We start from the raw sequence: 21,945 nt of genomic DNA on the forward strand, positions 1-21,945 counted from the left end.
TGTCGGCATTTCACATCAACCAGCCAATTGTGGTACCGGTTGTTACTGACACCTCTGCTACTTCAAAGTCATTGGACGTTGTAAGGGCTTTGGAGGTATACAGTATGTAAAGCGAACTGTTCGTCACAGAAAATCAGACTCGCTGTTCGTTCTATATGAAGCCAGCAATATTGGGTGTCCTGCTTCAAAGCAGTCATTTGCTCGCTGGATCAGGCTTACTTTCCAGCATGCTTATTCCACGGCAGTCTTGCTAATTCCAAAATCTGTATAGGCCTACTCTACTAAATTGGTGGGTTCCTCTTGGGCGGCTGCCTGAGGTGTCTTAGCATTACAGATCTGCCGAGCAGCTAATTGGTCGAGTTTGAACATGTTTGCCCAGTTTTTCAATTCGATACTTTGGCCTCTGAGAGATTTCATTTTGGTCAGTCAGTTCTGCAGGAACCTCAGAACTCTCCCAACTGATTTGGGAGCTTTTGTACTTCCCCATGGTACTAAATGGATTCCCAGTTTCCCCTAGGACGTAAGAGAAAATAGGGTTTTAATTACCTACCGGTAAATCCTTTTCTGGTAGTCCGTTGGGGATACTGGGCGCCCGCCTAGTGCTTCGTTCTTCCTGCACGATTACTTGTCTAACTACTGTTGTTTGGTTCAGCTGTTGATGTTCCAGTTTTCAAGTTGGGTTAGCATGGCTTTCCTCTTGTTCTGGTTGTGCTGGTTCAAAATCTCGCCACTTTGCTTCTCTCAAAGTATGTCCGTCTCCGCGGGCACAGTTTCCTAGACTGAGTCTGGTAGGAGGGGCATAGAGGGAGGATCCAGCACATGTTATCAAACTTCTATAGTGCCCATAGCTCCAAGTGGACCCGTCTACACCCCTTGGTACTAAATGGATCCCCTTCGGACTACTAGAAAAGGATTTACCGGTATGTAATTAAAATCCTATTTTACCAACATTAAAAACGTATTGTGTGTATGACTTGCTTTCGTTAAATTTTTGTTGAAGTTCAATATTTTCTTTTTTTTTTATTCTTGTCTGGTACCGTTAGTATGTCGGTTTAAGTTCTTCGACTACTGCTACTTTTAATCATTTTCGCCAAACACTGGAAAAAGTAGGTGAACTAATATTGAATAGATTTGAAAAAGTCTGCAAGAATGAAAAAAAAAGGTTAATTTCAGGACTATGACTGTCAAATAACCCATCCTCCAAATTGCAACATGCATGAATAGGAAGTGTGCTTTGCTAAGCTGAGAACACACTTGACAATGGGGGTAATTCCAAGTTGATCGCAGCAGGAAATTTTTTAGCAGTTGGGCAAAACCATGTGCACTGCAGGGAGGCAGATATAACATGTGCAGAGAGAGTTAGATTTGGGTGGGTTATTTTATTTCTGTGCAGGGTAAATACTGGCTGCTTTATTTTTACACTGCAAATTAGATTGCAGATTAAACTCACCACACCCAAATCTTACTCTCTCTGCACATGTTATATCTGCCTCCCCTGCAGTGCACATGGTTTTGCCCAACTGCTAAAAAAATTCTTGCTGCGATCAACTTGGAATTACCCCCAATATCTTGAACAATTTGCCTTAATCAGATGGTTAGGAACAACAAAACGTTCAAATCGTCTAGTGTGTACGCACTTTTACGCTGATGATACGCGCTCCTGCAGGACGTTTGTGACCTCCTCCATCTATTTAACATTCAGGGCTAATGAGGGGTGCTGTTAGCGTGGGCCATGCTGCCGTCGCTCCATCGCTACACACTTGCCGATTCCGGCACCCCTGCCTGGTCCCATTGATGCCAATGTCACTGGGTACACACATCGTCTAGTGTGTACACAGCTTAAGGAAGAGCATCAACAGGTCTTTGCAAATGTGACTTTTATTCTTCCATTTTCAAGATGTTCATTGTTTTGTATTTTTTTCCCTGATTTATAAAGTTGTATCACATTATCTCAACTTTTTGTGATGTACTTTTTTCTGCATTTTAAGATCATCAGTTTCAAGACTTTAACAATGATCCTTTTAATTGTGTGCTTTTTCACATGACAATGTAGCCTCATTTTGGCAATTGTTTTTCACCAGTGTATCTTTAGATCTATAACACTGATTAAATACTAATCAGTGATCGCGCTGAGCCGGAAAAAAAGTGGGTCCCAGGGACCCCTCACTTTTAAAAATTGGGGTCCTACCGGTCCTTTTCTGGGTCCCATTGAAGTGAAGGTTCATATTAATCTCATTACCGATTCAAACATGAAAACACAGACTTGATTTGGACACTACAAAAGTGTAGCAGGAGGGGGGAAGTGACAAAGCCGCTGGGCTGTGTAGCATACAGACACTGCACCAGAGCTATAACTAGACATTTTGGCGCCCTTGTGGCAGAAAGTGAATTCGTGCTCCCGGTCCTACACTGCAAAGAACAGATAATGCGCGCCGAAGGCGCGCCGCAAAAATTTAGGGGCATGGCCACATAATAGTGCCAATTCACATTACACCACACAGAAGTGCCGCTTATGCACATTGCACCGGGTAGAGCACATTATACACTTTGCATCAGGTACAGCACGTTACACACTTTGCACCGGGTACAGCACGTTATACACTTTGCGCCGGGTACAGCACGTTATACACTTTGCGCCGGGTACAGCACGTTATACACTTTGCGCCGGGTACAGCACGTTATACACTTTGCGCCGGGTACAGCACGTTATACACTTTGCGCCGGGTACAGCACGTTATACACTTTGCACCGGGTAGAGCACATTATACACTTTGCATCGGGTACAGCACGTTACACACTTTGCGCCGGGTACAGCACGTTATACACTTTGCGCCGGGTACAGCACTTTATACACTTTGCACCGGGTAGAGCACATTATACACTTTGCACCGGGTACAGCACGTTACACACTTTGCACCGGGTACAGCACATTATACACTTTGCGCCGGGTACAGCACGTTATACACTTTGCGCCGGGTACAGCACGTTATACACTTTGCGCCGGGTACAGCACGTTAAACACTTTGCGCCGGGTACAGCACTATATACACTTTGCGCCGGGTAGAGCACATTATACACTTTGCATCGGGTACAGCACGTTACACACTTTGCATCGGGTACAGCACGTTACACACTTTGCACCGGGTACAGCACGTTATACACTTTGCGCCGGGTACAGCACATTATACACTTTGTGCCAGGTACAGCACTTTATACACTTTGCGCCGGTACAGCACGTTATACACTTTGCAGCCACCACCTCAGACCCCCCCAGACACAGCGATCACGGGTGTCAGCGAGGGAAGGTGGTATCCACAGTGATTGTGCGGAAAAGGATGGGGGGGGGGGGGAATTGTGCAGGAAGGGGGTGCTCAGTCATTGCAGGTGTCACTGGAGGGGGTGTCCTGCCTGTGACTCACAACACCATATCGATATTAGCTTATCCAGCCTGTAGCAATGGCCCCCAGCAGCCGCATCTTACCAGCGCCGCATCACCCTCCCTATGTAATGAGCCAGGCGAGGAGCGGACAGAGCAGCAGAGTAGCCGCTGCCCCGCTCACTGTCACGTCTGCCAGGCTGTGTGGACATTGCCTCCCACTCGCAGCGTCGGCCCCGTATCCCGCGGCAGCGCACAGACGGGTGAGGACAGGGAGGAGGACGGATCACACACTGACAGCGCATTGCCGTGCAGCGCAGCGCGTCCTCACCTTTAAATTCAAACCTGGAGTCCGCCCTGCAGCCGGCACAGAGAGCGCTGCTAAATCCCGTCTCAGCCCCAGCATTCGACTGCTGTCACCCGGAGCCCAAGGAGGAGGATTCAAGCTGCAGAGCGGGAAGAGAAGTCAGGACGGAGGCTGCCGCAGTGATTGGATGAGAGGAAACGCTGCCAGCAGTGATTGGTTGGGGACTCTGCTGGCTATGACTGGTTGAAGAGACGCGACGTGCAGCTGCCTGCAGTGATTGGTAGGGGAGTCACAGCGCGTCCCGCAGGACCCCCTCATTTTTCAAAACTGAGTCCCCCACTGCCTATAACACGTAAAATAAGCGTTATAGCGCGTTTTTGCGATCACTGACTAATGCAAGCAACTTATTTCAGGTTTTTTTTTTTACTTTTTATTTATATGTTATGTAAAAATGTGAAATTAAAAAATTCTATATTTGAGGTACATATAAGTGCTTTCAAAAATAAACCGTGAAATTACAGGCAGCAAACTTTCAGTACTGGATATGTTTTTTTCAGTAAAATAAGAACCTCAAAGATCTTAAGGTGGGTACACATTAGGCGATGTGCTTCATGAGCGACGTCGCCTAGTGTTTCCCCCTGCCGGGCGGACGGCGACAGTGCATATACGCTGAGAGATAAAACTACCATATCGCTCGATGACGTCACGCCACGGCCAGGCCGTGCAGTCCCAATTGAGCTGCTTGCATGGCCAACAGTGAGGGTCATTAGCGACCCGCGGGGTAAGGCATCGCTCGTCATCGGCGGCATACACACTTGCTGATAAAGTAAACAACGTCAGTCAGCAAGGGTGAAAATGAGCGACGTTGTTTACATTCTCAGCAAGTGTGTATGCTCCATTTACTTTTTAAAAGTATTGTGTATAAACAAAGAATTGTACAAATATTAAGTAAAAAAAAAAATAATTGAAGGATTGTAAGGTTGTAAGGAAGAGGGATGTGAATAGCATAAATAACAATTGTGAAAGCAGAAGAGATGTAACATAGTAACATAGTATCTAAGGTTGAAAAAAGACAATTTGTCCATCGAGTTCAACCTATTTGTGGTCTCCTATGCAGGATTATTTGGTATAAAATTTTGACTGATGCTGATGTCTGCCATTACGTTTTATCCCTCTTTTTTATAATAACTATAGTGTGTGACTATGCACCATAACCCTGGATATCCTTATCCGTTAGGAATTTATCTAATCCATTCTTAAAGGTGTTGATTGAGTCCGCCATTACAACTCCCTCAGGCAGGGAATTCCAAACACGTATCGTCCTTACCGTGAAAAAGCCTTTACGCTGTATTGTGCGGAATCTCCTCTCCTCTAACCTGAGCAAGTGTCCACGAGTTCTCTGTGTTGATCTAACCCAGAGGTTCTCAAACTCGGTCCTCGGGGGCACACACAGTGCATGTTTTGCAGGTCTCCTCACAGAATCGCAAGTGAAATAATTAGCTCCACCTGTGGACCTTTTAAAATGTGTAATGTGTGTAATACACCTGTGCACCTGCTGGGTTACCTGCAAAACATGCACTGTGTGTGCCCCCGAGGAGCGAGTTTGAGAACCTCTGATCTAACCAAAAACAGGTCCTGCGCAAGATCTGTGTATTGTCCCCTTATATATTTGTAGATGTTGATCATGTCCCCTCTTAGTCTCCTCTTTTCCAATGTAAACATGCCTAGCCTTGCAAGCCTTTCCTCGTATTCCAGCGTCTCCATGCCCTTAATTAGTTTGGTCGCCCGCCTTTGTACCTTTTCTAGCTCCAGGATATTCTTTTTGTAGTATGGTGCCCAGAATTGTACACAGTATTCAAGGTGTGGCCTCACTAGTGATTTAAACAATGGGAGTATAACACACTCGTCCCTAGCATCAATTCCCCATTTTATGCATGCTAATATCTTATTAGCCTTCTTTGCTGCAATCCTACTTTGGGTACTACTGCTTAGTTTGCTATCTATGAGGACACCTAAGTCATTTTCCAGTACAGAATCCCCTAATTTTGCCCATTTAGTATGTAGGTTTTATTTTTGTTCTTGTTACCACAGTGCATTACCTTACACTTGTCTGTATTGAAGCGCATTCTCCATTTCGCTGCCCATGCTTCTAATTTAACTAAGTCGTTCTGAAGCAACTCAGCACCCCCTCCGTATTTATAACTTTACACAATTTGGTATCATCTACAAAAATTTACACCATGCTCTCTAGACCTTCTGTTAGGTTGTTAATGAAAATATTGAACAATAGCGGTCCTAATACTGAGCCTTGTGGCACACCATTTAACACTTCAGTCCAATTTGAAAAGGATCCATTAACCACAGCGCGCTGCTCCCTATTATCTAACCAATTTTTGATCCAAGTGCATATTGTGCTTCCTAGCCTTATTTCTTGTAGCTTGTAGATAAATCTCATTTGTGGTACAGTGTCGATGATGATATTATAAATAATAGTGTGAAATACAGATGAAGACTGTGATAGTAAGCAATTTAAATAAGTACACGTATGGAAGATATCCATGACTCAGGGGGATATGTGTGACCCTAAGCATACATGAAAACCCACATTACAATGGCTTTAATACGAATAATGAATCCACATTCTTGTTAACCCAAACTTTAATCCCACTGAGAATCTTTGAAATGATGTTAAAATTTCTGGTCACTCACGTCCCCAGTTTCATGAAAGTTTATCTATAACACAAAGAAAAATTGGTAACAATTGCACTGTCCAATTGTGCAAAGCTGGTAAAGGCCCAAATAAATGAGGCTTAAATGGCTTGTCCAGAGTACTACAGTGAGGTGTATTATTATATTAAATCAATAATAAGTAATTATTTCAATTGTTTTATACCTTTCTGTAGTTTAAACAGTGTATTATACTTTCCTAATTATTACATTTTGATTGTACGATTGAAGAACACAAACTGTAAATAATGATAAATGAGGTGAATATTTATTATAGCTAATGTATATTGCAAAACATTATCTCAAAGGGTATATCATATATTATTTGTTACCATTCTGCTACATGATTAAACCATGCTGTAATTGACTGAGCTATGAGCTAAATACTTCTTCAGTGGTCCTTCTGTGCCTGACAGCATCCACAGACTCAAACATATTTTTTTAAATTGTACCATTATTAATTTATGTAATTACTTGGATAGCACTGCTCTAATATATCAGCATATCAGGGAAATTATGTGGTGGAAGAAATAATCTGAACTAGCTTTAGTTTGTAAACCAGCATTGAAATTTCAAAACAGAAGAATCAGTGGAGATAGAATATGTTCTTTTCACCCATACTGCTGTAGTTTGATTAAATGAAAATAAAACATGGAAAAGTGGTCTGTATTTGTCAAATTATTAATTGGGTAAGTGCTATGTGTACGAATAAACTAAGAGCCCTTCAGCTATGTTATTGTTAATGAGCAATCTATGACCCTCTTAAAGGTCGTTTCTTACATAATAAATCATAATAGAAGTAAATTAAAGTGTTTATGTTGGACATGTCTGTATACACTGTCTGAAATGGCTGTGTCTATTCTAAGTATTCCTGTACACAAATATCCGTATCCTTATATAGTGATCCAAGTAGAACTGAAATCTGATGGGAATGTGTTTCTATACACTTTAAAACAAGCAGCCATCCATACATAGCATTTTATGCAATTTCTGATTAACTGCAAATACAGAGTAGAAAGAAATGGTAGAATGTCTTCTTGTTTAAAAAGTGTGTACCCCCCCCCCCCATCGTACATCCCTCCACTGCAACAGTATAGCTTCTCAAGTAAATCTCTATTGCCAATATACAGTTTGTGTGTCTCTTGAAAATTCAATTTTAAGTAATTGATAGATGAAAGTAGCATTAAGTGAACATTTGCTAATCTTCAATATACTGCATTGTCTCAACATACAGTGTGTTGCCCTATCCTGTCATCCATGGATGTAGCTAAATTGGGTGCAGGGGGTACCATTGCTAATGGGCCCTGAGGCTTATGTGGCCCTGAACACATCATATAGTTGTCTACCAAATTCCCAGATTTAGCTGCTAAGAAATTGAGTCCTGTCTGTACCCAGCCTGAAAACAGCTGTGTTCTCTATCTCTGCCTCTAAATAATTCCTCACACTGGTATCCATTTCCTGCGCTCCCATTTCAACCACATAGACACAGCTATGCTAATTAGTGAAGAGTAGGCTTCTCCTTGATTACAGCCTTTGTGACATGAGCTGGGGGAGCTCTGGCTCCCAGATTAGGACTGTCCGAGAAAGTGACATGATGCTGAAATTAACAAGATCTTCATAAAGTGTGTAATTTCCTGCATTAGGAAGGTAGAAATGAACTTTTTCCCACTCACCCTCTTCGACTGACTTGTGGGAGTCCATATTGTGCCGTGAAACAAATATCAAGCTAAGTAATCCCTGCAGCCTAACCTGAGCTCCAGGGATCCTGTAGCCAGTTTCTGCATTGCCGGGTGCTTTGTGGAGCTTAGCGGTCTGCTTGCGGCTGGTCTTGAGGCTGGACGTATCGTCTCCGTGCCGACGTCTTCACTTCCTCCTGGTTTTGGCTGCTAGGTTCCCAACGTGTTTTGTGCATGTGCGTCTTTCCTTCCTGTGGGGCTGTATTTTTATAACAAGGTCCTTAAAAAACTTCTTATAAGACTTTATTTGTATTGTTGAAAAATGAAAGGTTTGAACAGGAGGTGGTCATAAAAATTGGTATAAACTGCATGGTAACAGTAGTCCTTAATTTTTAGGAGCATATTTTATGAAAAAAGAGAAAAAATAGTGAAAAAATAAAAATAGGAAAGAAATGAATAAAACAGCATTGTACTCTATGTGGTTTAATAAAATTTTAAAAAATGTAGTCGTATAAAATATTTAAAATTATTTGATCTTTGGATTAAAGGGTAGGAAAGATAATAGTTATATTTATATTAATCAGCAAGTAGAAAAGTCCTCAGGTCAATATCAATATTTTGTCCATTTGGTTGTAATTAGTAATGTGCACCGGACATTTTTCGGGTTTTGTGTTCTGGTTTTGGATTCGGACGCGTTTTGGCAAAACCTCCCTGAAAATTTTTTGTCGGATTCGGGTGTTTTTTTTACAAAAAAAAATCAAAAACAGCTTAAATAATAGAATTTGGGGGTCATTTTGATCCCATAGTATTATTAACCTCAATAACCATAATGTCCACTCATTTCCAGTCTATTCTGAACACCTCACACCTCACAATATTATTTTTAGTCCTAAAATTTGCACCGAGGTCGCTGGATGACAAAGCTAAGCGACCCAAGTTGCCGACACAAACACCTGGCCCATCTAGGAGTGGCACTGCCGTGTCAGACAGGATGGCAGATTAAAAAAATAGTCCCCAAACAGCACATGATGCAAAGAAAAAAAGAGGTGCAATGAGGTAGCTGTGTGACTAAGCTAAGCGACCCAAGTGGCCAACACAAACACCTGGCCCATCTAGGAGTGGCACTGCCGTGTCAGACAGGATGGCAGATTTAAAAAATAGTCCCCAAACAGCACATGATGCAAAGAAAAAAAGAGGTGCAATGAGGTAGCTGTGTGACTAAGCTAAGCGACCCAAGTGGCCAACACAAACACCTGGCCCATCTAGGAGTGGCACTGCCGTGTCAGACAGGATGGCAGATTTAAAAAATAGTCCCCAAACAGCACATGATACAAAGAAAAAAAGAGGTGCAATGAGGTAGCTGTGTGACTAAGCTAAGCAACCCAAGTGGCCAACACAAACACCTGGCCCATCTAGGAGTGGCACTGCCGTGTCAGACAGGATGGCAGATTTAAAAAATAGTCCCCAAACAGCACATGATACAAAGAAAAAAAGAGGTGCAATGAGGTAGCTGTGTGACTAAGCTAAGCGACCCAAGTAGCCGACACAAACACCTGGCCCATCTAGGAGTGGCACTGCAGTGTCAGACAGGATGGCACTTCAAAAAAATAGTCCCCAAACAGCACATGATGCAAAGAAAAATGAAAGAAAAAAGAGGTGCAAGATGGAATTGTCCTTGGGACCTCCCACCCACCCTTATTTTGTATAAACAGGACATGCACACTTTAACAAACATAATTTCAGCGACAGGGTCTGCCACACGACTGTGACTGAAATGACTGGTTAGTTTGGGCCCCCACCAAAAAAGAAGCAATCAATCTCTCCTTGCACAAACTGGCTCTACAGAGGCAAGATCTCCTCCTCATCCTCCAATTCCTCACCCCTTTCACTGTGTACATCCCCCTCCTCACAGATGATTAATTCGTCCCCACTGGAATCAACCATCTCAGGTCCCTGTGTACTTTCTGGAGGCAATTGCTGGTGAATGTCTCTGCGGAGGAATTGATTATAATTCATTTTGATGAACATCATCTTCTCCACATTTTCTGGAAGTAATCTCGTACGCCGATTGCTGACAAGGTGAGCGGCTGCACCAAACACTCTTTCGGAGTACACACTGGAGGGGGGGCAACTTAGGTAAAATAAAGCCAGTTTGTGCAAGGGCCTCCAAATTGCCTCTTTTTCCTGCCAGTATACGTACGGACTGTCAGATGTGCCTACTTGGATGCGGTCACTCATATAATCCTCCACCATTCTTTCAATGGTGACAGAATCATATGCAGTGACAGTAGACGACATGTCAGTAATCGTTGGCAGGTCCTTCAGTCCGGACCAGACGTCAGCACTCTCTCCAGACTGCCCTGCATCACCGCCAGCGGGTGGGCTCTGAATTCTTAACCTTTTCCTTGCAGCCCCAGTTGTGGGAGAATGTGAAGGGGGAGCTGTTGACGGGTCACGTTCCGCTTGACTTGACAATTTTCTCACCAGCAGGTCTTTGAACCTCTGCAGACTTGTGTCTGCCGGAAAGAGAGATACAACGTAGGCTTTAAACCAAGGATCGAGCACGGTGGCCAAAATGTAGTGCTCTGATTTCAACAGATTGACCACCCGTGAATCCTGGTTAAGCGAATTAAGGGCTCCATCCACAAGTCCCACATGCCTAGTGGAATTGCTCTGTTTTAGCTCCTCCATCAATCTCTCCAGCTTCTTCTGCAAAAGCCTGATGAGGGGAATGACCTGACTCAGGCTGGCAGTGTCTGAATTGACTTCACGTGTGGCAAGTTCAAAGGGTTGCAGAACCTTGCACAATGTTGAAATCATTCTCCACTGCGCCTGAGTCAGGTGCATTCCCCCTCCTTTGCCTATATCGTAGGTAGCTGTATAGGCTTGAATGGCCTTTTGCTGCTCCTCCATCCTCTGAAGCATATAGAGGGTTGAATTCCACCTCGTTACCACCTCTTGCTTCAGATGATGGCAGGGCAGGTTCAGGAGTGTTTGCTGGTGCTCCAGTCTTCGGCACGCGGTGGCTGAATGCCGAAAGTGGCCCGCAATTCTTCGGTCCACTGACAGCATCTCTTGCTCGCCCCTGTCGTTTTTTAAATAATTCTGCACCACCAAATTCAATGTATGTGCAAGACATGGGACGTGCTGAAATTTGCCCACATGTAATGCACACACACTTTTGGTGGCGTTGTCCGATGTCACAAATCCCCAGGAGAGTCCAATAGGGGTAAGCCATTCTGCGATGATTTTCCTCAGTTTCCCTAAGAGGTTGTCAGCTGTGTGCCTCTTATGGAAAGCAGTGATACAAAGCGTAGCCTGCCTAGGAACGAGTTGACGTTTGCGAGATGCTGCTACTGGTGCCGCCACTGCTGTTCTTGCTGCGGGAGGCAATACATCTACCTAGTGGACTGTCACAGTCATATAGTACTTAGTCTGCCCTGCTCCACTTGTCCACACGTCCGTGGTTAAGTGGACATTGGGTACAACTGCATTTTTTTAGGACACTGGTGACTCTTTTTCTGACGTCTGTGTACATTCTCGGTATCGCCTGCCTAGAGAAATGGAACCTAGATGGTATTTGGTACCGGGGACACAGTACCTCAAGCAATTCTCTAGTTTCCTGTGAATTAACGGTGGATACCGGAAACACGTTTAACACCGCCCAGGCTGCCAAGGCCTGAGTTATCCGCTTTGCAGCAGGATGACTGCTGTGATATTTCATCTTCCTCGCAAAGGACTGTTGGACAGTCTATTGCTTACTGGAAGTAGTACAAGTGGTCTTCCGACTTCCCCTCTGGGATGACGATCGACTCCCAGCAGCAACAACAGCAGCGCCAGCAGCAGTAGGTGTTACACTCAAAGATGCATCGGAGGAATCCCAGGCAGGAGAGCACTCGTCAGACTTGACAGTGACATAGCCTGCAGGACTATTGGCTTTCCTGTCTATAGAGAAAATTGACACTGAGGGAGTTGGTGGTGTGGTTTGCAGGAGCTTGGTTACAAGAGGAAGGGATTTAGTTGGCAGTGGACTGCTTCCGCTGTCACCCAAAGTTTTTGAACTTGTCAATGACTTCTGATGAATGCGCTCCAGGTGACGTATAAGGGAGGATGTTCCGAGGTGGTTAACGTCCTTACCCCTACTTATTACAGCTTGACAAAGGCGACACACGGCTTGACACCTGTTGTCCGCATTTCTGTTAAAATAATTCCACACCGAAGAGGTGATTTTTTTTTGTAATTTGACCAGGCATGTCAATGGCCATATTCGTCCCACGGACAACAGGTGTCTCCCCGGGTGCCTGACTTAAACAAACCACCTCACCATCAGAATCCTCCTTGTCAATTTCCTCCTCAGCGCCAGCAACACCCATATCCTCATCCTGGTGTACTTCAACAGTGACATCTTCAATTTGACTATCAGGAACTGGACTGCGGGTGCTCCTTCCAGCACTTGCAAGGGGTGTGCAAATGGTGGAAGGCGCCACCTCTTCCCGTCCAGTGTTGGGAAGGTCAGGCATCGCAACTGACACAATTGGACTCTCCTTGGGGATTTGTGATTTAGAAGAACACACAGTTCTCTGCTGTGCTTTTGCCTGCTGAAGTCTTTTAATTTTTCTAGCGAGAGGATGAGTACTTCCATCCTCATGTGAATCTGAACCACTAGCCATGAACATAGGCCAGGGACTCAGCCGTTCCTTGCCACTCCGTGTCGTAAATGGCATATTGGCAAGTTTACGCTTCTCATCAGATGCTTTTAATTTTGATTTTTGGGTCATTTTACTTAACTTTTCTTTTTTGAATTTTACATGCTCTCTACTATGACATTGGGCATCGGCCTTGGCAGACGACGTTGATGGCATTTCATCGTCTCGGCCATGACTAGTGGCAGCAGCTTCAGCACGAGGTGGAAGTGGATCTTGAGCTTTCCCTATTTTACCCTCCACCTTTTTGTTCTCCATTTTTTAATGTGTGGAATTATATGCCAGTAATATATCAATAGCAATGGCCTGCTGTACCATACTGCTATATATTATATACTGGTGGTCAGCAAAATGATGCACTGTCGTCCTACTATATATACTGCGCACAACTTAAATGCACCACAGGTATGGATGGATAGTATACTTGACGACACAGAGGTAGGTAGAGCAGTGGACTACTGTACCGTACTGCTATATATTATATACTGGTGGTCAGCACAATTATGCACTGTCCTACTATATATACTGCGCACAACTTAAATGCACCACAGGTATGGATGGATAGTATACTTCACGACACAGAGGTAGGTAGAGCAGTGGACTACTGTACCGTACTGCTATATATTATATACTGGTGGTCAGCAAAATTATGCACTATCCTCCTACTATATATACTGCGCACAACTTAAATGCACCACAGGTATGGATGGATAGTATACTTCACGACACAGAGGTAGGTAGAGCAGTGGACTACTGTACCGTACTGCTATATATTATATACTGGTGGTGAGCACAATTATGCACTGTCCTCCTACTATATATATTGCGCACAACTTAAATGCACCACAGGTATGGATGGATAGTATACTTGACGACACAGAGGTAGGTAGAGCAGTGGACTACTGTACCATACTGCTATATATTATATATTGGTGGTCAGCAAAATTATGCACTGTCCTCCTATATATACTGCGCACAACTAAAATGCACCACAGGTATGGATGGATAGTATACTTGACGACACAGAGGTAGGTAGAGCAGTCGACTACTGTACCGTACTGATATAATACTGGTGGTCACTGGTCAGCAAAATTCTGCACTGTCCTCCTACTATATACTACAATGCAGCACAGATATGGAGCGTTTTTCAGGCAGAGAACGTAGATATTTTCAGCACACTGAGCACAGATATTTGCAAGCACACTGAGCACAAATATTTGCAGCACAATGAGCACAGATATTTGCAGCACACTGAACACAACTGAGAGAACGCTGCACGTCCTCTCCCTATCATCTCCAATGCACGAGTGAAAATGGCGGCGAAGCGCGGCTCCTTATATAGAATACAAATCTCTTGAGAATACGACAGCGGGATGATGACGTTCGGGCGCGCTCAGGTTAACCGAGCAAGGCGTGAGGATCTGGAGTCTGCCTCGTAACCGTGTAAAATGGGTGAAGTTCAGGGGAACCGAACCCGCTCCTCACTAGTTGTAATGTATTTAGAAGATTAGTGTTCCCCCTAGGATGAGGCAGGGGCAGGGTGCCGGAGTTCGGGGGCACATTGGCGCGCGCGCGGCCGAAACGGGGGCGCGACCATGCAAATTAGGGGGTGTGGCCACGCCCCCGTCATTTTAGTGGGTGGTGCGGCCCACAGAAGCTACTATAGAGGGCATCTGTGGCCGACTACGTCACTATTGGGGGCGTGGCCAGCACCTCCGTCGGTGCTGGGCTTCCCCCAGCTCTCTCCCAATGCGTGAATGGATGCCGCGCGCATGCGCACGGCATATTTTAACACGCTGGGAGGGCAGGAAGCGGGCGGCTGTTCTAGCAGGGCGCCGCAAAAGGGGCAGGGTGGGTTTTGCCTTGTAAAAAACGGGCAGGACGCGGCGCCCTGCTAAAACAGCCTAGAGTGAACACTAAAGATATTCTAATTAAGTCAGAACTCATCTCCTCTCCAATTTTCTGTTGTTTTCTGTATTCCTGCAAATTACGCCAGTGATGGATCTTTATTATGATATTTTGAGTAATGTTGAGAGACACTGTGTCTGTAGTCCGGTTTTTATATTGTAAATATGTTCTGGTATTCTTTTTTTTATTTTTCTTATAGTTTGTCCTATATATTGGTCGCCACATGGGCATTCTAACAGATATACTACTCCTTCGGTATTGCAGGTTATGTGATCTTTTATTCTATATTTTCTTATTTGTTCTGTTAGATTGGAATTGCTCTATGTGTTTTGTTTGTTTTTTCTTTGTGATTTTACAGGCTCTGAATTCCAGGCAACAGAAGAATCCTTTTGTTCTTTTTTGTCTATTGTCTGTTCCAATGGTACAAAGCTCTTTGTACATTTTTGTTTTAACGTCTTTGTATATGACCCTCTTTTTTTGGGGGGGAATAAATTTTGATAGATGTTCATCTAGTTCGAGAATGTGCCAGTGTTTTTAAGAATCTTTTCAATTCCATAGTAATTGCTGCTGAATTGAGTTATGAATGTAAGTTGATGATCCGTTTATTTAATTCTTTTGTACTCGATCATAGTTTCTGGTATCCGAAAGAAAATCCTTATAAATGAATAAAGACTCTTTTAGAAAAGGAATACAAGCGGCAGAAATGGAGGAAGACCAGAATCAACAAACCCTAACAGAAAAAGTGGAACATAGGGATGAAGAAAGAATAATTAACATGGAAATCACAAAGAAAAAGAACTTAAGAAACAGAAGAAGTTGATGAGTATGAGACAGATTTTTTAGAGGAAACATGGGAACAAGAAGAACCACCAGATTGTAAAGTAGTCCCACAAAAGAAAATACAAAGCGAACCTTCCCCAGGAGAAGAGGTGTCATGGGTGGGAAGAACAAGAATAGAGAAATAAGAGAAGATCATGACCCAAGAAAAGATGGTATCTATAACTTAAGTAGCAAAGAACTAATGAACGATCAACTATCACTTTTAAGAAACGGACTCAAATTTGCCCCCACTCAAGTTGACAAGTTCAGTCTATAGATAGATACACAAAAATTCATATGAAAACTGTTAAAAAAAACACTTCTCCACTAAAGAATCAAATAATGAAGCTCCTGAAAAAATTTAAGAATATATACATACAACGTTGAAACCTAAATCCATCTTTTATCTGGCACATATACAAACATTTCAGAATCTCATTAAAGAAGAGATTAGAAAAATATCTGAACAAGGAAAAATATAACTTGACTAAAGATGAAAAAGAGGCGTTATCACAACTCAAAAAAAATAAAACCCGTATCATAAAACCAGCAGACAAAGGCAGTGAATTAGTTATACTCGATAAAGATCACTATGAAGCAGAAATAGAAAGACTCCTTTCAGATACCAAAACCTATAAAAAACTGAATAAGTATCCCACAAAGAAGTTTTAAATAGAATTGTCAGAAATTTTTGAAGAAGGTAAACAAATTGGGATTATAAACAAAAAAAGAGTTCGACTTTTTGAATGAGAAATTCACAAAAACCCTACTTTTTATCAGCTGCCCAAACTACATAAAAATGAAAAAAAAAAAATCCTCCTCGGCGGCCTATAGTGTCAGTGATAAATTCCCTGACATCTAATCTGTCCAAATATATTGATTATTATTTACAAGACTTAGTATGCTCACAAAACAGCTACCTAAAGGACACAATGCATGTTTTACATCAAATCAAAGGCATGGAGTGGAAAGAAAACCTAACTCTATGCATCAGCGACATCAAATCACTCTAAACATGCATAGATCATAATTTAGGATGTGAATCAACAAGACATTTTTTATCAACTATGACAGACCTGCAGAATGAACAGATCAATTTTCTGATGGTTGAGGTGGACTTTATATTACATCATCATTATTTTTGGCATAATGGAAACTTTTTTAACCAAACAAAGGGTACCGCAATGGGAACATCCTTAGTGCCGTGTTATGCAAATATTTATGTGACGCATTGGGAAGAACCAAAAAAAATTGGAGCAACAACCTCTTCAAGAAATATATAAAAAATTGGTAAAGATATATAGATGACCTGCTGTACGTATGTGATGGACCAGAGGACACCTTGAAAGAATTCACAGAATACAAAAATAAAAATAATTACAATTTAGAATTCACCACTATAACCAGTAAAGAAATTGTCATCTATCTGGACTTGGAATTTTACATGAAGAGCAATACCATTTAAACCCACACTCACATAAAACAAAGTAAGTGGAAACAACACACTGGCCAAAAATAGCAACCATGTTAACCAATGGCTACGAAGTTTTCTGTATGGACAGTTTAGAAGACTACGCCGAAATTGTTCAGACATGGAAACCTTCAAAACACAAAGTGAAGCAATGAAAGCAAAATTCATAGAAAAGGGCTTTGATGACCATCTTTTAAGAAACAAAATTGAGATTATAAAAAGGATGGACAGAGACACTATGATTGAGTACAAACAAAAACATAAATGGCTCATCAACTTACATTCATAACTCAGTTCAGCAGCAATCACTATGAAGTTGAAAAAAATCTTAAAAAGCACTGGCACATTCTCGAACTAGATGAACATCTATCAAAATTTATTCCAAAGAAACCGAGGATCATATATAAAAGATGTTAAAACAAGAATTAACAAAGAGCTTTGTACCATTGGAACAGACAATAGACAAAAAAGAACAAAAGGATTCTACTGTTGCCTGTAATGTAGAGCCTGTAAAATCACAAAGGACAAACAAACAAAACATATAGAGCAATTCCAATCTATAAGAACAAATAAAAAATATAAAATAAAAGATCACATAACCTGCAATACCGAAGGAGTAGTATATTTGTTAGAATGCCCATGTGGCTACCAATATATAGGACAAACGAAAAATAAATTGAAAAAAAGAATATCAGAACATCTTTACAATATAAAAACCGGACTACAGACACATAGTGTCTCACAACATTACTCAAAATATAAGAATAAAGTTCCATCACTGGTGTAATTTGTAGGAATACAGAAAATAACAGCAAATTGGAGAGGAGGAGATCTGAGTTCTGACCTAATTAGAAACGGAACACGTTCGATATACCATATCTTCTAAACACATTACAACCAAATGAACTAAATATTGATTTTGACCTGAGGATTCCTACTTGCTGATTAATAGAAATATTATCTTTTCTACCCTTTAACCCAATGATCAAATAATTTTAAATATTTTATCTGACTACATTTTTTAGAATTTTATTATACCACATATATAGATGAAGCCATGCTAATCGCGGCTCCGTCTGTGCCTGGGAGCATCTATTGACACACGTCTGTGATGCGCACATGCCCTATTCATTAGAATGGGAGCGTCTCTGTGCACTCCTGGCGTGACTAGGCAGACGGATCGCCTAGTCACACTGGGAGTGCGCGTATGCGATGGAGCCACTAAGCTCCAAAAAGCACCCGCAACGCAGAAACCAGCTACAGGATCCCCGTAGCTCAGGTTAGACTGCAGGGATAGCTTAGCTTGAGATTTCTTTCATGGCACAATACGTACTCCCACAATTGCCTTCTTTAACCCACCGGAATAGCTGCCAAAATACTTAAAAGAGCTTGTAAACATTGTTTTTTTACACTTTTTATTCTTTTATTCTTAATTTTTACTTTCTAATTCTTTTCTTCTTTCTTCTCGCCTTAGAGCATTGTCACTTTACAGCGCTCTGTATTCCATACAAATAACCGTTCATTTTAAGCAGCTCTGTAAAGAATTAACACATATAGGCACAGCAAACGTTCCCCCAAATCTTGTTATTATTACCAATAAGGAGAGAAATGAAGGCACATATTTAAGTAGGAAGTTACTGTATATGGGTCATAAAATTAATTGGGGCATAACACTAACTAGGACTCTATTATGGAGCAAAGCAGTAACTAGGATCATACTGTGTGGCATAAAATTAACAATACAGGTGTCTCCTAGAAGCATTGATGCTGGGTCCCTTCACAATATTGCTATGGGGCACATAATGTTCTGGCTACACCCCTGCTGTGACCATATCCTTCACAGCACTGCCAAAGTTTCTAACACTGGTCAGACTGGGTTAGGTTAGATTTTCCGGTGTGATCGGGATACCAACGGCCAGAATACCCACTGCGGCATCCAGGTGTTCGGATTCCCAACAGGGGAAGGTAAGTATACTTACCTTCCCCGTCCCCCTAACCCACCCTCCGCACAGCCTAAACCTACACCCCCCCCCGCAGCTTAAACCTAACCCTTCCCCGGCAACCTAAACTCTCCCTTCCCCTGCGGCTTACCTTTCCAGTGCTGTGGTGTCTTCTCGTTCGGCATCCCAGCTGTCAGGATTCCTGTTCCGGGATGGTGAACCTATTTGAGATGCCGGTGCACGCATTCAAATCGTTTTTAGGATTCTGGCATCTGTATTCTGACTGCCGGGAACCCGACACCTGGGAGCCTGACCATATCCAGTCAGACCTGTGTTAGAGGCTTACCTGAGTGCCAGACCTGCTTTTGTTGTTTTTCATATTGCGTATATTTTGGATTTGGTGGTCCTTTTATTTGCAGAAGGCAGTATAAGGGACTTTTTGCGTTTTGAGACTCAAATGTTCTGCTACTTAGTTGTACCGTTGTTCACCAGCGAGAGTTGCTACTTGAACTCTGCTCCTCTTGTTCTTGACTGATGACCTGCCAGGAGTTATCCTGCCTCATCAACTGCACCTAGTCTGTTAACAACCCACTGGAGCAGTTTGTTGCTGGTCGTTATTGTTTCATGCGTGTCTTATAACGTTGGAGGTTTCTGCCTCTATTGTCAGATTCTTTTTGTTTGCTACCAGTGCAATCCTGAACTCTTGCTCAAACATTGTTTCACAGCATTCAGCATACCTGCATATTTCAAGGGTAATTTACCAAGTGTTACAACGTCTATTGAAAAGTCTCCTGTAGACCTGCATTTTTCCAGTGACTATTTTTTATGTTTATATGTGTGCTCTGCAGCTTGCAAGGGCTTTACTTAAAGCTGTATTCATGTTAGCTTGTGTTAAACCTTTTGTGCACCCGCAACTGATGTTGGATCAGTATTTTGGGTTATGCACATTGTGAAATCATAACACCAACTAGGACTTCTTTAATGTTCCCCACCTGTATAATAAATTACCTTGGCTAAACTGGCTCTCTTCCAACTTTCACTTTTTGAAGCCAGCTCTCAAATCTCACCTTCAAGACAGCCTGCCTCACCTTTACCTTATCTCTTAAACTCATCTATCCTTGTCCCACCATCTTCTATCTACCTTTGTCCCCTCCCCCTAGACTGTAAGCTCTCACAGGCAGGGCTCTCTGAATCTAATGTCTCACACCTTTCCCTCCATATACACCCATTGCACCCTGTCTGGGATGCAGTCAGGATCCCGGCAGTCAGATTACAGGTGCTGTAATCCTGACACTATTCGGAATGCAGACACCGGAGTCCTGAATCGCTAAACAACCTAGCGTCTGAATCCTGACAGCCGGGATGCTGAACGATCACACACCGCGGTGCTGCAGAGATAAGCTGCAGAAGTGGGGGTTGGCGGTGGGTAGGTTTAGGCTGCAGTGGGAAGATTAGGGTTAGCCTGCCCTTCGGGAGGGTTAGGGTGCAGGGAGGGGGATTAGGGTTAGGCTGCGAGGGGAAGGTGGTTAGGTTTAGGCAGTGAAGATGGGGGGTTATGTTTAGGCACTTACGGGGGGGGGGGTTTAGGGTTAAGCAGCGGGTAGGGAGGGTTTGGTTGTAAGGGGAGAGGGTATAACACCCCTTGCTCACCCCTGTCAGGTACTTCACATTTGGGATCCTGATGTTGGTATTTCTTACATCAGGATCCAGAGCGCCGGCTTTCCCTACTGAAACTCACTGTCCATCATTTGTGTTGTTACATGATTTGCGCTTACTCCATATCTGTATGATTTTATGTACATATCCTGTCTAGGCTGTTCTCACATGACGTGTGTGTGTGTGTATGTATCTTATGTTTTATTTTGTGTTCTCTGCCTGTTTTCTAAAGCAGTACTGAGTATGAAAGCATATTACGCAGAAAAGGAAGACTCCTGCACAGGGCAATACTGTGTATAAGAAAGGGCAAATATCTGTAAAACAGTTAACAAAATTAATTTTTGTTACCAAGCAAAATTGGTATATGTTGGTACTGTATGTGTGTTAATGTATTGAGTAACACTACCCAGAAACATCTTTGCCTTTTCTTGTTTTAAAGCAAAATGCTAATTAATGTACAAGATAAACTTGAAAATTCAGACACAACATATAATAAAGCAACATTTTGCCTGTATTGGTTGCATTTTCATAAAACATTGCTGGTGACATTTGCACTTATAAAATACAACAGTAATGTTGAAAATGGTTACACTTGCTGTGATTTTGTTACTTTATTAAAACATTTTTTCTTTTTATATTTTTAGAGCACAAAATGCTGTTATCCAAGTTGTGAAAAAGTTTGGAGGCTTTGTATTTTCCGACTGTGTGTGCGAATCTACCACCCATGTAATTGCTGGAAGTCCACGGCGTACTTTAAATATTATTCTAGGAATTGCAAGAGGTTGTTGGATCATATCCTATGACTGGGTAAGTAACTGAACTTGTACTTGTTAACAATATTTAAATTAAAATGTAGGTCTTTCTGTCACCATACAGCTTGCATGTGCAAAAAGGTCACAGATCAAATCTGGAAATTGATTTGTTAAATTGTTTAATTGTTATCATGTAAACTGTAGGTCTTTGTAGACAGCTACTTAGATTAATGTTTTCAAACCATGATGCCTTAGGCCAAGTGATTTAAAATGATAATTTTCTTACAAATGATGTGAACTCTTTATTCATTTATATGAATGCACATGTATAGCTAGGTTAAATGACATATCTCTCTATTCTGAGAAGTTGGCAACTACTGCTGTGTATACAGTATATACATAGTTTAGCAGTGTGTTGATGGGTCGTTGCTGTTCAAGTAGTTCTGTCTGTGTTCTGTCAGTCATCCATACAGCTAGAATATACAACAAAAATGATAACTTTCTAAAACCATACACTTTATGTCTAAATCAATCAGCAGACACTTTTGCCCTCATAATATTGACTATTTCAGTTGATCATCACTTCCATATTAATCATTTAAATTTACCT

General features: G+C 42.2%; 1 protein-coding gene across 3 annotated transcripts in view; it reads left to right on the top strand.

Annotated features, from left to right (window-relative positions):
* The window catches only part of MCPH1 (microcephalin 1), a 774,602-nt gene that overhangs the window by 371,299 nt on the left and 381,358 nt on the right, over positions 1–21,945 (top strand). For all 3 annotated transcript variants that reach the window (XR_010175987.1, XM_063916680.1, XM_063916679.1), the window contains exon 11: positions 21,228–21,390. Coding sequence is in view for 2 of the 3 variants with exons in the window: in XM_063916680.1 (XP_063772750.1) it covers positions 21,228–21,390 (163 nt within the window). In the remaining variant the exon portion in view is untranslated. The remainder of the gene's footprint in view (positions 1–21,227; positions 21,391–21,945) is intronic.

Source organism: Pseudophryne corroboree, chromosome 4 (genome assembly GCF_028390025.1).
Source record: "Pseudophryne corroboree isolate aPseCor3 chromosome 4, aPseCor3.hap2, whole genome shotgun sequence".
Classification (NCBI taxonomy): Eukaryota; Metazoa; Chordata; class Amphibia; order Anura; family Myobatrachidae; genus Pseudophryne; species Pseudophryne corroboree.